Raw genomic sequence first — 16,103 nt, forward strand, 5'->3', positions numbered from 1 at the left:
TAGATATTAATTATTTATTATCCTTAATTACGTCTGCCACCGTAGCCGCCCTGTGTGGCAGGCTGCGTTAACTGCAGACCATTGATGTTATTGAAGTCGAGCATCTTCAACATGTCCTTAGTATCAGGGTCAACTTCAATGATGTCATGCTCAAGGGCAGAGACCTCGGGCACGTAGTTGTCACGCCTCTCACGCTCCTCTTCCTGCAGTTTGATGGAGATTCCTCTGACCTGGGAATGCCTGAGACGCCTCATCAAGTGGGTAGCGAACCTGGAAAAGATTAATATTGTTTATTTAATAAATCGGTCAAACAGTTTTACCCAATACTACCTATGGGTTCAACGCACTTCAAAACACTTCTTTTGGTTAGATTGTTTATTCTAATACTCCTTACAGTAAGTTACAAATATTGACAAAAGATTGCCTATACTGAAGTTTAGATTCTTGTTACTTTTTTGTGTGAAAATAAGGGCACAACTGAAACAGATTGAAATAACATTGTGTATTTGTCTACTGATATTATCCATAACATAAAATAAAGCTCTGAAACATACACAATACCTAATTAAATAAAATGTAGAAAATAGAATGTACTGCAAAAGAATATAACCTCCTTTATTTTAATTATATGACAGGGAAAGTTCTGACCTATTTCATGTTTTGTTAATTAAACATTTAAATTAAATGAATCATTCCATAAAATGTTAAATATTGACAAAATACAAGTATCCTAGACTAGCTATTGTATCGTTTTATGAGACTATTGATAATTCTACACACAAAATGTATAGTAAATAAACTCACCCAGCGATTTTGTTGCGGAGAGGCTTGGTGGGAATGATAGCGATTTCCTCACATATTCTCTTGTTTGTGTCGAAGTCAAGAGTCAATCTTGTGTAGTATTTCTCAATGATAATCTTAGCCGCCTTCTTGACGGTCTTAGTCCTGACACGACCCTGAAATCGCAGAGGTTATTTAGAAAATAAGCTTCTTAAATGATCATTCCACATCCGAAAAGAGAAATGCATCGCCGATACACCACTTAAGCACATGATCAAAGAGATTTTTTAAGATTTAGGATAAAATAAATAATTTACCATGGCTGAAACACAACAGCAATGTTCACTGACAGATACGAAAGAAAGGTTATTTTTTTCTAAAATCGTATGTCAAATACCGCTTGTCTATGGCTGGTGTTTTTGTTGTGTGGGAGGATATTCTATTCACTATTCAGTCAGCAGTTTCTCATATATACCATTGCGAGATAATATGCATATTGTTGAAAATTATTTGAAAATATGTTGTATTTTAAAAATAAATAAAACAGTTGTGTCCCTGTTTAAGGCTACTGAAAGATATGTCTTGCGATCACTGTAGAAAATAAGTCCCATCTCACTGTAGTAATTTTTCCGTGCGTGGAAACTTCACTCAAATAGAACTAAAATGTATTTAGTTGTACCGTACCTAGCTGTTCCCTCAAAAACATTCAAACACAATGTTCTATTCGAGGCCCCAACGGCCCAACGCGCAAGAAATGGTAACGCGACGAAAAATTTAACACCGGTCTGCTATATTAGTATTTATTCATAGTCGTATGTGTAAGCAAAATATTTGACCTACATAAACAACTTTTGTTCAATAAATTATTCAAAGTTCTAAATGAATAAATGAAAGAAAATGACGTAAACTCATTTTTTTTTTACGAGAAACACAAAAAATAAATGTCAATAATTTTTGTCTATGGTTAACTCCATTTCGGTTTTCCATTTCATTGATAGTGTGGTTGATTTTGCCGCGTTCGCTTGTGATCCACATGTTGAAATACTAAAGTCAGACATAAACGAAGCCGGCTAAACTAGTCTATTACAACTCAGACGTGACCTAAAACGTTGAGTTGTGCACCTTAGTTATAAATCGTTTAATTTGCTGTAAAATACCAACGTCAAAATGTTTTGGGGTAAGTAAAATTTGCCGGTTACATTGCCACCACGTGTTTGTACCACACAGTTTAAACGATAAAGTTTTACTGATTGGGCTGTATAATAAAGTATATGGATTGTTATGAATATATCGGTGTGTAGAGGACATGACTCTCATGAAGAAGCCAGAACTAGCTCTGAGGAATTTCCACTGTCTTTATTGTCGGCATGGGTTAGCATAAGTTTGTTAGTGTAAGAAGTATGGCTACGATATCAATTAGCCTTTTTTGGTGCACCAGTACTACTTCTTTAACACATAAATAGTTATTCTTTAACATGTGTAGGTATTTGAAAATAATCTATCGACACCATATTTCACTTGAATGTTGTTAACCCACTGACAGTATTAAAAGAATCTTAGTGGGTGGGCTGCATCTGTTAATATTCAACATCTGATTAGAGTTGGAATCATGGGATTAATTAAATTGTGCAATAATTTCACAACATGATTGAAATTAAGAAATCATTTTCCACACCATGTGTGAAGTCTTCAAGATGTGTCAATGTTAACATTTTGTTTAGGACTGATTATGGAACCGAACAAGCGGTACACCCAAGTGGTGGAGAAGCCGTTCCACATCTCACAGGCAGCTATGGACATCTCAACAGGGGACAATGATCCCTGCCAAGTCATGGTTGTAGTTGACGGCAAGAACTTCCTGGTGTGCACATTACAGAAGGGCAAGAATATCCAAGTGCTCCTGGACTTGTACTTCAAGACTGGTGACTCGATCTCCTTTTTAACAAATGGTAAGTTTAAAGAATATTGTCGATGTTTCTTTGACTAGCAGCAGCTACATACGTAAAAAATGAAGTTATTTGGGGTCAGTAGAATTACTTTTTCTTTATTTTAATATGTTTTGTTGTAATTAAATACTCAATATGTATTAATGTTATGATTTTGTGCTTAAGGTAAATGCAATGTCCACCTGACGGGTTACCTGGACCCTGAGTTTGAGGATGACTTGGAAGAGGAGGAGGAGGAGGATGAAGACGAGGAAGAGGAAGCCCCAACTCTAGTGCCCGCCAAGAACAAGAGGAAACTGGAGAACGCTAACGATACTGCAGCCAACAAAAAGGCTAAGGTGGTGAGTACCCTACAAATTCAAAGTTTTTTTTATTATTTGTTGATACATTTATCTCTTTAACCTATTGTATGATGCTACTTTGAAATAATAGAAAATCAGTTGTCTCACATATATCTGTGCTCTAACGTACAATGACTTATAAAGCTGTGCAAAATTATGTCATGTCTTTGCGAGAACGTCTGTAATAAAGTCCTTAGTCAGATTTAGCATATTTAAAAAAATAAGAAGAGTAGGTTAATAAATAACCAAATGAATTAAATTCTCTGCTCTGTGAAAAGTTAAATTTCAGTTTATATTGTAAGCATGTAATACATAAACTTAATTTTCATTAGCCTGAAAAGAAAGCTGGCAAGAAAGCACCTGCTGCTGAAAGTGATTCAGATGACGATGATGATGATGAGGACCAACTCCAGAAATTCCTGGATGGAGAAGATATTGACACTGATGAAAATGATGACTCTTTCAAAGTAAACACATCTGCTGAGGGAGATGACAGGTACTGATTATATTATTATATTGATAATGATAATAAATTGTGTATTACTCCTCCCTAGCCTTTTTCCCAACTATGGTGGGGTTGGCTTTCAGTTTTAACTGGATGCAGCTGATAACCAGTGTTTTACATTGAGTGACAACCTATCTGACCTCCATATCCCAGTTACATGGGCAACACAATACCCTGTCTGCTGACTGACTACCTGTAATGACTGCCAGGACCTGCCAATTTTTCGTGCCCAAAACAAGGACAACTCAGAATGACAAGATGGTGGCCCATCCACAAACTGACCGCGTCAAGCCTTATAATCGATCCATCCGCGCGGCGCGGCTTTAACTAAGCCTAACATCTTCACAAGGCCTCCCAGTTATTTAAGAAAAGTGAATGAAATAATATAACGAAAGTTTCCTCTTACAGTGATGAGGACGATGACGACGACGACGAAGAAGAAGAAGACGATGATGATGATGATGATGAAGAAGAAGAAGAATCACCTAAAAAGAAGAAGAAGAAGGGTGCTGCGTCTGAACAGGACTCCACACTGGACACCAGCAAGGAGGACGTGGACATGTCCAAACTGTCCAAGTCACAGAAACGCCGCTTGAAGAAGAAGCTGCAGCAGCAGGCTAAGCAACAGCCCCAGGTGAATGGAGTTGACAAGGCTAAGGTGAATATCAATGTTATCCTTTATTGCACACATTTGGTCTTACTACAAAAAAGTTAAACAGGCATATGTTTAAGAGAAATTAATTCTCCATAAATTTTTTTCTTAAACACTTGACCAACACTTGTTTAACCTTTTTGTAGTAAGACCAATTGCGTTTTTATTACAATATTGTTTTTCATAGCATCATAGTTAGGAAATAAGTTGATCACAGATATTTGTTTTTAAAATACAGATTATTAATAACAGGATGTTGTGTGTGATAGCTACAAACATCATAAAATATTCTTTGTTTTTAATTAAAATCCAGGCTAACATACACAATGAATATAAAAAACTGTCCTAGTAAAACAAAAAAAAAACGCTTTTTTACAGAAAGAAGAACCACAACAGAAGGCTGAAAAGAAGAAGCCAGAAGCAAAGAAAGAGGCTCAGGAGTCTGCAGAGAAGAAAGAGAAGAAGCAGATCGCTGGAGGTGTCTCTATTGAAGACTTGAAGGTTGGCAGTGGACCTGTTGCAAAGGCCGGCAAAGTTGTTATGGTGAGTTGTTAAAAGAGACTTATAATGACAAATGTTGACCAAAGACAATTTGTATTGACAATACTTTGGATACTGTTCTAAAAAGTTTTTTAAAAATATTGTTATTGTTCCTAGGTGTACTATGAAGGTCGCCTGAAGCAAAACAACAAGATGTTCGACAACTGCGTGAAAGGACCCGGGTTCAAGTTCCGCCTAGGATCCAAGGAGGTTATATCTGGCTGGGATGCAGGTATTGCTGGCATGAAGGTCGGCGGCAAGAGGAGAATTGTATGCCCACCCGCGATGGCGTAAGTAGAATAATTAATATCAATCATTATAATAAACCTTATTCATCATTTTCGAAGACAAACATGATATTGGGCAATCAAATATTATACCAAGTACCAAAAGAGAGTAAATAATTGAGGAATATTTAATTTAATGATTTGATTATAATGAAATCTTTTCTTTTGCAGATATGGAGCTAAAGGTTCACCCCCAGTGATCCCACCGAACTCAACCCTAGTATTTGAAGTTGAATTGAAGAATGTTAAATAAGTCAAATATTGAAGGAGTGAGCCAGTATGTCGAGGACATTGTTGTTTTGCTTTAATTGAATGTTTATTGAAAGGTTGAATTTGAATGGATGTTGCAGGAAAGCATGTTTGTTTAAAACTGTTCTAATGTGAACTATCTGCAATAAAATTATTTTTGTACTTACATATAGCAGTATAATTGGGAGTTATTATGATCCATGGCTGATCATTCAAGTTCATTGTTTAAAATTTTAATGTGTAGTTTTGGTATGGAGTTGCACATTGAGAATCCCATGGAAATAAATAATGAAACCATTTTTTTCAATAGGTATGATTTATTGTAATAAGTAACCATTTATAACTGTACTATAATTTTATATACATAGTTACATACTAAATAATAGTGTTGCAGGTGCATCATGTTAGTTTTGGTATACAGTGTAAGTTCATTAATAAGTTAGTTCATAAGGATTTAACTGGACACAACAGCTTCACTTGCCAGTGCAAATTGACGAAATAGAAACAAACTACTTTGACATTAGAATGATGAGTTTCTGTTTGTGTCCAATTGTACTATGGATCTTCAAAACACAAAACCTCAGCAAAAATACTTTAGATTCTTGTTGAGATTTTGTTGACTAGCAAAATGTAGCAATAGCATAGTAAAATGTATGACATTGTCTATTCCTAAACTGAAATACACAATATTTTATTAATTCCGACTATTAATGATAAGAAACTTTATTTTTAAGTTCTGGATTCAACAGTAAAATAAGCCTGCAGTTTAATATTAATGATAGGTACGCATAATACATACAGCAGCTGTAAAGATTACAATATTTGTTCAAATGAATACAGTCAAAGAGTTCAAAGTTTCATAGATGACATTCTAAAATGTTAAGTAGGTATCCACTAATGCCCTGTATACCTCCTGCATGTATCCTACATACTACTGGTATTATTAAAGTTCCATTAAGATATTGAAATAAAAGCCAGAAGTCCAATAAGTGTTTTATTTTCAACCTTAATTGATGAATTATATTATTCGTGCCAGAATTCAATTTTAGGATAATAGTTGTTGGATAAGGTTAGATGCAAGTTTGCACATTGGAATAATTCACAGCCACCATTTTCACACAACTGATCACCTGTTCTAATAACAGTAAATAAAATAGATACAAATAAATAAATGCACAGAAATGAAATGAATTCCACCATTAGCCCAGCTCGAACCATGTAGCAATATCATTGTGATGAAACTGATTGGCTGCTGGTAAGTTAGGTAGGTACTAAGTTACACTAATCCGCTTTTATTCTATCTGGTGCCGAAGTGATATTCTGGTCCTTTACTTCCGTGTCTTTGTTTGATTTGTCATCCTTCTTCTTGCTGAACGCACATACTCCGCCTTCGCATTTAAATGGAAATTCAGTTTTTACGTTGCCATCCGCGTCTTTGACTGCCCAGGGATTCCAAAAGCGAAGAACATAAGGTTGGATGAATTTATGCCAAAGGAACAATAATACGGGAATGACGAAACAGGGTACACAAACCATGTTGATCGACTTCAATAAAATAGAAACACTTTGTGCTTAAAATGGTTTACTGGTATACCTATAGTAGACAAGTTAGTGAAGGTTTGCTTACTGTATTTTTGTATTTTATTATAATTTTCTTTTCGAAATTGCTGAATCAATTTGTTTGCTTGACTGTCAATGGAGGGCTGACACTTGACATTTGACAGATTGTCAATATGGACATTGACAACACGTTAAATTTATAAAATGACAATTTTATCTATGTGGGTGGTACGTACCTCACTAATTGATTTCCAATAATCTGAGTAATGTATAATCAAAGTTGACATAACATAACGCTTTTGGTTACCTACGAGTGGACCATAAACTCAACATTGGAAAGCCACTTCTAATAAATTAGAGAGTTAAAGCTTGCTATCAGTAGCCTTATTCGCTAACTCCACTGACAGCTCGCAGATATCATCAATTGGTAAAGTGTACATCAGTATATTGTCAAACAGCTATTTTCTTATTCGCTAACGCCAGTTACCAAATGAGATGACGTCATCAGCATCGACACAGGCTGATATCCACCATGACTCATTTTGACAGCGGTTTCTGTATCGATAAACGTTATATTGCGATTCCGTAAGCCCAGTGGACATCAAATTGATAGCCAATGTCATTTTTTGAAATACACTACAAATAGCAGTGTTTTATGCCTCATCACTGGGATGTCTATACTATATTGTTGCATCAGACATATTAGATTTCTCTAATTTTGCGATTCCAATAGAAATACAAACCCTGAGTCATTTCCTTTATTTTTTGATAGTGTTATTTTTAATTGTATTATTTTTATTTGTTTTATATTTCTTTGTGTGGAATATAAATTTCGCGTGTATTTTTGCTGGCATTTGTGGAATAAGAGACAAAACGAAGTTTATCCAGAATCCAGAAACGTCGTATGCGAGATTGCAATAATTCTCTGGATTTACGGGAGAAGGAATTCATGGCAAATTTCCGTATCAACAAATCAAGGTTTCAGCGAGTTTCAGCAGAGTTACGTCCGTTTCTGCAACGTGCTCAAAAAAACACTGCTGTTGCAATTGAGCTAAAAGTAAGAATTTATAACGTAAAAAGTTAAATAAATACCAATATTACATAATTTGATGTTACTAATTTGCAGCATGTCTCAACCTTCATTTAGTAAGTGAGGTAACCGATGCTCTCAATGTATGGGACGACCTACTCAAGTACGTAAAGTTACCTTCCTGTAGTGTACCAATTTTTTTTTGCATGCAAAACATAAGAATCTACGTATCAAAATATTGTTTACGTTGTTAAATTTATAATAACTACATACAATACTCACAATATTCTCAATTAAAATATTGTTCAACCACACGGAACTTTAGACACCAAGTTCACACACAATAGAAAGCAAATACTGAATTTTACCGCCACAGATTGTTTTTAAATATATAACACGCTGAAAATAAAGCGTTCTCTCAAACGTAGTAATGTAATGCTAATAGGGTATTTCCTACTTAGCAGTATAATAGTCGATAAAAAAATAGAGTTGTCAAGTTGTCATCGTAGTTTTGGCGTCAGCAACCGTGTAACGATATCCACCGATATCCACTTCATGCGATACAGAATACCAATGTTTTGAACTTATAGGTTGACATCAAAGTTCCGATGACAACTGAGGCCAGTTGACATCTGAGAATTCGAAAGTTAGCGAATAAGCCAGCAGAAAGTTGATCAATCGATGTGGCCAACAAGCAATAAATAGTAACTGTGTTTATGACATTTATATTTAAACTAATAATGTAATTTAATTTTAAACTGATAATTTAATTTAAACTAATTAAAGATTTTGTGTTTTAATGTTGAATTATTTTGTATTTCCTGTATTTGTATTTCTCTCCCATGCACTCGGGACTACAGAGTCCCGGAAAGCGAACGTGGGACCGAAGCCAACACGCTGAAGCCCTTTTGAGACAACTTTAATGAAATGGCGACGACAAAACCGACGATTATCCCTGTAGACACTATAAAAATGTACCCAAGGACAATCCCCGGTTCTGTGCTAAACTATTGCTAATTGTGGATGAAAACTACTTGGGCTATTGTGATGGGATGTTAATGGACTAGGAATGGGAAGACTATGGGAACTATGGCACCTGCCGATAACAATGTTTGCACACGTAAAAATGGCAGGTGGAGACTCGCCAGCTCATTTACTGGGCCCCCGGGAATCAGTCACTGAATAGCAACAAGAGGGCAACAGGTACATGAGCGTCTGAAGGGTGAGGATACCTCGGTGGACTTTAAACGCAGATCACGCGGTCCTTGTGGGTCCAGCATCACCGGCCCACTCGCCACTTACCACGAGGTACTTACCTCCGAGCAGAGCTGCTGACCCTGCTCTAGCGACTCCACTCTGGTCGGCCGATGAAGGCAAGCCAAGAGGCGGGAGACCTATCACCCGTCATGCTTCACTCCGGCAGGCCGGAGGTGGGGGACAGTATACTCTCCCTGGAGCACTCGGATATATAGCCCCGCGGGGTCGCTACTCCCCGTCATCCGCCTCAGATGCCCTGCGGGGCTTATTATTATTATTAATAAAAGTATTTGGGACCAATTCTTTGCTGAACCTCTGCTACTACTTGCTTTTAAGAATATTTCATGACAAACTAGAAGTGTGTGGTATAGCTTATTCACCGAGCTTATTGAAGTAGCGTGGTAACACTGCACTATAATAAAATCAATAATCCTTCTCTATACGATGGAGTAAATAAACAAACACAATGTGTTCAAAACAAGGCGATAAAGACCAAATTGACAAGATAAACTTGCCTTTGGAAATTGAAAAAATTATATGCCATGCCTTTGTGATGGGCAAGTGCAAAAAGGGCCCAAAATGTGAGAACCATCATAAATTTAATGTTCGATTCTTAAAGAGCCTTGTCCGATTTTGTCCAAGAAAAATATGTACAAATGATTCTTGCTTAAAACTACACGTCACAGAACACGAAGAGAAGCTTTTCAAGACAGCCGGAATTTTACCAAAACAATTAGCTAGAAGGTATGAAATAATGTTAAATAGACTGACGATATTATTCGGGAGTGATTACGTAGAGCAAGAGACATCGTTACCGGAGATGCTGTATAAGTACAGCTATGGTCAGGGTAGAGATTCAAAGTTTAACCAAACTGTTGTACCAATACAGCCATCGACGACATCGCTCTTACAACCACAACCTTTTAGGTCACACCAGCGAAAGCGCCTTAACATCCCTATGGGGCTCCCAGCGGGAAAGACACAAAGGCTCACACAGCCTGAAAATAAACTCCTAGACTCAAAACAAGTATCTCCACCAAGGACGCGAACCCCACTATTGTCAAAAGAAGAGGTGCTGCTAATTCATAGTGCAGAACAGCCACCTCTTTCAAAGAAACCAGAAACAACCCATCATAGCGTTGCAGATCATCCATTTTCGGATGGAGTGTGGTCATCATATCCAGCTCCACAGCAATTATTAGCATCAGAAATGCCACATGTTAGTGCTCCAGGGCTGCAATTTTCCACGGTAGCAGCACCATCACATGTTAATGTACAAGCTGTACAAAAATTATATGCACAGGAGTATTCACATCTTAGTTCACAATGGTCGACATTGAAAAGTGGGCCAGAGATACACCTCCCACCTATAATGACCGTGCCCCAACAAACTGCTATAATATCGTCATCAGATGTCTACATATCAGCAGAATATAAACAATATTCAACTCAACTGGCTAACACACCAGGGCCAATTTGTTATTCTGCACCAATGCAACAAGTTCCAAATTTATCCATACCATTTCCAATTTTACAACCACAGGCACTTTCAAGTGCTCCATCTATACCACATCAAAACGCATCTATGCAACAGTGGGTGAATACACAAGCGTTACTAAATGAAAATATAAGTGTTCCAACATCATTCGGTTTTAACTTACCAAGTATGTCACCACTATTGTCACAGCCGCCGCCGCCCCCACTACCACCGTCGCCATTGCCAACTCCACCACCGCTGCCGCCACCGTCATGGCCGCCGTTACCACCGCCACCGCCAGTGCCAGCAAAGGTGTTACAGGAACTGTCGTCAACACCGCGACTGCCGTCATCGTCACCATTGCCGTCATTGTCAACACGTCCACTACCAGCGATGCCACCGCCAGCGGTGACAGCGACGCCAAGACCAGCAGTGCTATCGACACCACTGGCGTTATCGTCATCACCGTCACTGCCGCCATCGTTACCACTGACGTTCACAAGGCCACCACCGAAGATTCCAGAAAAAGTTACAAAAACTCTACCACCGCCACTACAGGCAGCCGTACAGACCTCGGATAGAATAACTGCACGGACTGTACCCCCAATGTCTACGTATGTTACCCCGACAACATCCGGACATTTTCGAAATTGCCATGTGCCAATAACAAATTCAGAACAGCCAGCTGCACCACTATTTCCTGTACCAAATTATCCACCGCCTTTCACATCATCAATGATATACCCATATCCTAGATATATTTCACCAAAATATCCACGATATGTTTCACCAAAATATCCAAGATATATTTCACCAAAATATCAAAGATATGTTTCACCACAATCATCAATATCAACTTCTCGTTCATCGGGAATATCTTCATTAAACCGCATGAAACCACGCAGAAAACAAGCTGTGAGACCGCGTACAGTGATGGGGCCAAGAACAAAAACGGGCGTGGTTCCGCGATTATCGCCTAAAGTCCCAACCTCGTTGACGGCCAATACTGATCTCCGCAAGACCACGAAAACAAACAACACGTGGCATGCCAAGACATCACATGAAAGTGGTCATTGCTGTAGATGTTCATATACGCAAAAACAGTCAGAAACAGACAAAGGAATTTTAAAGCAATTGGAAGATGAGAACGAGGCTTTGCGTTATAAGCTTTGGTTATCTACCAAAGCTTATAAAGCAGGATTGCAGGAAGTCGAAAAGGCTATAAGGCAATTAGTAGATTTAAGTGGAGTGGCATTTACTAGGAAGTTTTTGAATGAGTTCCTGGACAGGGAATTAGAAGAAAGTTAATTGGATTTATCATATTCACTTCTGCGGCTAAATATATACCTACGATGGAAGCAGTTTCAGGTAGGTACTTCGCCATTTTATAGATAACCCATTTCTTTTAAATTTTCATTCCACATAGAAAAATTTGGCTGTACCGCCTTCATAAAAAAATAACATAAACCATACTTAAATCATAATCAAATAACCTCAAACAGATGTTAGATAGAGGTTGGCTTATTGCTAGAAGTGCGTTACGAGTAGATACTTTTTATTTTTTTAAATTAATTATTATTTTATAGTTATTTGTACATACATTTTAAGCTTTGTATTTCAGTTGATCTCTTATTTCCGGCCCAAGCTTGAATACATCAGTTTGAGTAAAGACTAAAGTAGGTATGTAGGCACGGTATAGGTAATCTTGCTTAATTTTGGAATAAAACGACTGTTAGAAAAGGCTGATTGATTTAGGACTAATGAGAGGGTTGTTTAGACTTTAAAACGTTTGCTAAAAGCAAACCATTTTATATTTGGGAAAAGAGTAAAAGTACCTACTACTAAAAGGTCTCAGAATAAAAGAAGGGGGCGAAAACAGCAGGTTTTCAGATTCTTGTTTGCATTGAGCTTTAATTTTACTACCTACAATTAGCAAACGTGTCGCGGCACTAAGTCATTAGTTACCTAAATATATATCATAATAGTGATTAAACTAAAGCTAAAATTTAATATACTCAGTTATAGTCATTTATTTTCTAAGTAGGGACTGCTTCAAAGCAGATCTAGGTAATGTAGGTACCAAATGTTCCGAATTAAAGTTTAGCTAGGCTATCTACGGGTGATTTGATCACGTCATAACTTTTTATAAGGTTGTGAGTTTAGTGTGATGTACCTACGTACACATACTTTTACTCCTATTATAATTATTTGATAGGTGTTGTGTGAAGGTAGGTTATCAACTGAGTACCTCACGTTAATTGTGAGTAGGCTCTTATGTAATTATCTGATCTGTTCGGGAGACATTAATCACCTGTTTTTCAGCGAATGATCGTACTTTTAGTATGTGGGAAATAATATCTTTTCTCGTTTATATATTGTATGTGAGGACTTTGCTGCATAGAAAACAGTACTTGCATTCTAAGCTGGATTGCAATCCGAATAGCGTAAGCGTACCTAATATCATAGCTAGCATTAACTCATCTCACACGATGCTACGCTTTTGAATACACTAGCAAATACAAAAATTCACTATCGTATCGTAGATGGGTGAAATGATCATTATTAAATTGTAGTAGGAAGGTATCACAGGCAGGCTTGTGATTTAATCGCCTGTAGGTAGAATTTGAGGGTACGAGAATCAGCCCAGAAAATCACTATGATTTTTATTCTAGTGGACAGTCAATCTTACCAGCTTCTCAGTCACAGATCATTAATATACCGTACTCCGTATGTGATTCACATAAGCCTTTTTACTGCAGGTGATTAAATCATAAATCACTGCAAGCAATTATTAGTAGGCATTTCTTGAATTTTTGATGTGATCTGTTAAAAAATATATCCTATTTAATATGCGATTTTCGTTCGTTTTATTATTTGAAGTCGCTTTCTAGTACTAAGCACACAATAAATGCTAAACTCATTTAGCCTATAGGATATGAACATTTTCGTTTGTTTTACTAATGCTTCTACATTAGGTACTTAGAGCAAAGGCAAAACCAGCACTAACTAGGTATTTTGTTTGTAGGTTGAAATTGATATAGCATTTTCATTTTTTAATATCCAAAATAGCTCATTAGAATAGCGATAAATCCGCTCTACTCACAGCTACGTACTAGGTACCTACATATATTATCTCGTAGGTAAGTAGTTATAATCACTACAATTTACTTGCTAGACATTTACTTTGAAAGCTTGCTAGAAAGCTCTTATAACTAACAAACTATGGCTAGGATACTTACTAATAACTCTTGCAATGCGACTGTTGTTTGCACCGCGAATTTAACTATACTTACATTTGATGTATCCCAATCAACTTTATAGGTAATCTCAACCCATAGATATAATATTACTAAACAAGATTGCGCACGCTCAAAATATATATTTACGAAAATGAACTCTATTCTAACGCAATAAGGTACTAAATTGGTTGCATAATACACAGAGGCAAATCCGAGCCAAGAGGGATAGTTCGAACGGAGGCTGTTTGTCTCTTTCTAACACCTTGCCAGCATAAAAAAAAATGTTGTGATCAAAAGTTTTGTCTTCCCAAAAACAATTGAATCACTTATATTTTTATCTTATTTTAACAATTGTAAGTCAACAAATTAATAACAATCGCATTAATTTATTCGTATTTATTATTAAAACATAAACAACATAAATTTTTATTTTGCTTTTTTTTTATTTTCTAGCGGTAACCCTGAACATTCTTGGCGCGTAATCAGCATTTAAAATTTTGTTTATATTTTTTTGTATTAAATCAATTTAAACTATTAAAATGGTGAAAAAGTGGTGCGTTTCTACTTGCAAAAGTGAATCCTATGGTGGTTGCAATATATCGTTCCACAGGTTAGCTAATAATAACATTTTCGTAAACCAAACAACTAGGGTGCCCATGAATTCTTGTAACGAGTCAAAATATGGGTGATGGATTTTAAAACTGTTGTACTATTGTTATAGCTTCCCAAAAAATGAAGAAAGGCGACATAAATGGCTCAGCAGTCTATATATGAAGTAGAAATACAAAAAAAACAGTCTTCACTTCGAATCTTCCTGCTTTTATACTGCTAATTTCCGCTAATTATTAAAAGCCTTTATTAGTATCTTAAGGTCACAAACTGCGTAAGTTAAAACTTCAATACTAATCTGTGTTTAATAATCTTAGCAAATTCGGATTTGTCTCACATAGCTTATATAATCTCATAGTCACCCTATTAGAAAGGGACAGACAGCCTCCGTACTAACTGTTTCACTCGGCTCGTTTTTTGGGTTTATATGCGCAGTCCTGTTTACTTATATTATGTCTATGTCTCAACCATACTATACGTTTTTTTTTAATGCATTTTTTAAATTATTTTTTTTTAACTTATAAATAGTTGAGGTTTGCTACAGGTACATATACATACAACCCAGCTGAACACCTCTTTTTTAAGTCGTAAAAATTACAATTTCTACACTGGTACTCAGCTGAATCCGGTTAGACTGGAAGCCGACCCCAACATAGTTGGGTAAAAGGCTCGAGAGATGATGAAAAATTACAATTTCGATGCAGCATAGATTGAGGTTACGTTTCGGCCATTAAGAGAATTGACATTCAGTTCCATATTGTAATGTCTCAACTGCTAGCTAGCGCGATTTATTTCAATACCCTAAAGTCCTTTAGTTTCCCATTGCTGGTGGTGGATGTAGCTGACGGAACCCTCAGAAGACCAGGGGCACTGGATACGGGTAAGTACTGGGTGGTAAGATTACTTGAACCTAGAAGTCCGCTTATTTTGTGGTATTAACTCAGCTTGGTTTGTCACACTAACTGCCAGCTTTCATCAAAAGTAAAAGCCAAAGTAATGTCATTAAGTAAAAGTAACGGTCAAATTCGTTTTTTTTTCAGGGCTAAAGTAACAGCAAAACTAATAGTTAAAATCGTGAAAAAACTAATTTGACCGTTACTTTTACTTAATGACATTACTTTGGCTTTTACTTTTAATGAAGAAACTGACTGTAAGTAACTTGTTTGATAAAAAATTTAGGTCGAAATAAAAGGTGCCATTTTCAGTAATTTTATTTTGTTATTTTGGGAAATAAAGATATATTATTATATTATTATTGCTTGTATGTCTCTACCAGACCTCGGGACTATAGAGTCCCGGATTTTTGGGAGGCGAACGTGGGGCCGAAGCCAACACGCTGAAGCCCTTTTGAGACAACTTTAATGAAATGGCGACACAAAACCGACGATTATCCCCGTATACACTATAGAAATGTACCCAAGGACAATCCCCGGTTCTGTGCTAAACTATTGCTAACTATGGAGGAAAACTACTTGGGCTATTGTGATGGGATGTTAGTGGACTAGGAATGGGAAGACTATGGGAACTATGGCACCTGCCGATAACAATGTTTGCACACGTAAAAATGGCAGGTGGAGACTCGCCAGCTCACTTACTGGGCCCTCGGGAATCAGTCACTGAATAGCAACAAG

The 16,103-nt window shown here is 36.8% G+C and overlaps 3 protein-coding genes across 3 annotated transcripts; 1 reads left to right on the top strand and 2 right to left on the bottom strand.

Annotated features, from left to right (window-relative positions):
- Window positions 1-1,246, bottom strand: LOC124637054 (40S ribosomal protein S17). Its single transcript, XM_047173371.1, has 3 exons — window positions 1,098-1,246; window positions 805-956; window positions 1-270 (listed from the first exon to the last, which is right to left on the bottom strand). Exons 1-3 carry the CDS (start codon window positions 1,098-1,100, stop codon window positions 24-26), a joined length of 402 nt encoding a protein of 133 aa, XP_047029327.1. The 5' UTR covers window positions 1,101-1,246; the 3' UTR covers window positions 1-23.
- Window positions 1,247-1,756: 510 nt separating this feature from the next.
- Window positions 1,757-6,286, top strand: LOC124636856 (46 kDa FK506-binding nuclear protein). Its single transcript, XM_047173050.1, has 8 exons — window positions 1,757-1,957; window positions 2,502-2,729; window positions 2,892-3,067; window positions 3,400-3,563; window positions 3,981-4,230; window positions 4,603-4,767; window positions 4,882-5,054; window positions 5,223-6,286. Exons 1-8 carry the CDS (start codon window positions 1,948-1,950, stop codon window positions 5,302-5,304), a joined length of 1,248 nt encoding a protein of 415 aa, XP_047029006.1. The 5' UTR covers window positions 1,757-1,947; the 3' UTR covers window positions 5,305-6,286.
- A 152-nt stretch (window positions 6,287-6,438) lies between these two features.
- Window positions 6,439-7,019, bottom strand: LOC124636857 (UPF0729 protein AAEL015238). The gene has a single exon (XM_047173051.1). The coding sequence runs from the start codon at window positions 6,834-6,836 to the stop codon at window positions 6,582-6,584; it is 255 nt and encodes an 84-aa protein (XP_047029007.1). The 5' UTR covers window positions 6,837-7,019; the 3' UTR covers window positions 6,439-6,581.
- Window positions 7,020-16,103: the final 9,084 nt, after the last annotated feature.

This window comes from Helicoverpa zea, chromosome 15, assembly GCF_022581195.2.
Source record: "Helicoverpa zea isolate HzStark_Cry1AcR chromosome 15, ilHelZeax1.1, whole genome shotgun sequence".
In the NCBI taxonomy this organism is placed as follows: Eukaryota; Metazoa; Arthropoda; class Insecta; order Lepidoptera; family Noctuidae; genus Helicoverpa; species Helicoverpa zea.

Bases quoted from the DNA above. Each gene is read 5' to 3' on its own strand.
- LOC124636857 (XM_047173051.1), bottom strand. From the start codon at position 6,836: ATGGTTTGTGTACCCTGTTTCGTCATTCCCGTATTATTGTTCCTTTGG.
- LOC124636856 (XM_047173050.1), top strand. The intron at 3,564-3,980 runs GTACTGATTATA...TTCCTCTTACAG, and splicing joins TCTGCTGAGGGAGATGACAG to TGATGAGGACGATGACGACG. The intron at 4,231-4,602 runs GTGAATATCAAT...GCTTTTTTACAG, and splicing joins ATGGAGTTGACAAGGCTAAG to AAAGAAGAACCACAACAGAA.
- LOC124637054 (XM_047173371.1), bottom strand. The intron at 271-804 runs GTGAGTTTATTT...AATCTTTTCCAG, and splicing joins CTCCGCAACAAAATCGCTGG to GTTCGCTACCCACTTGATGA.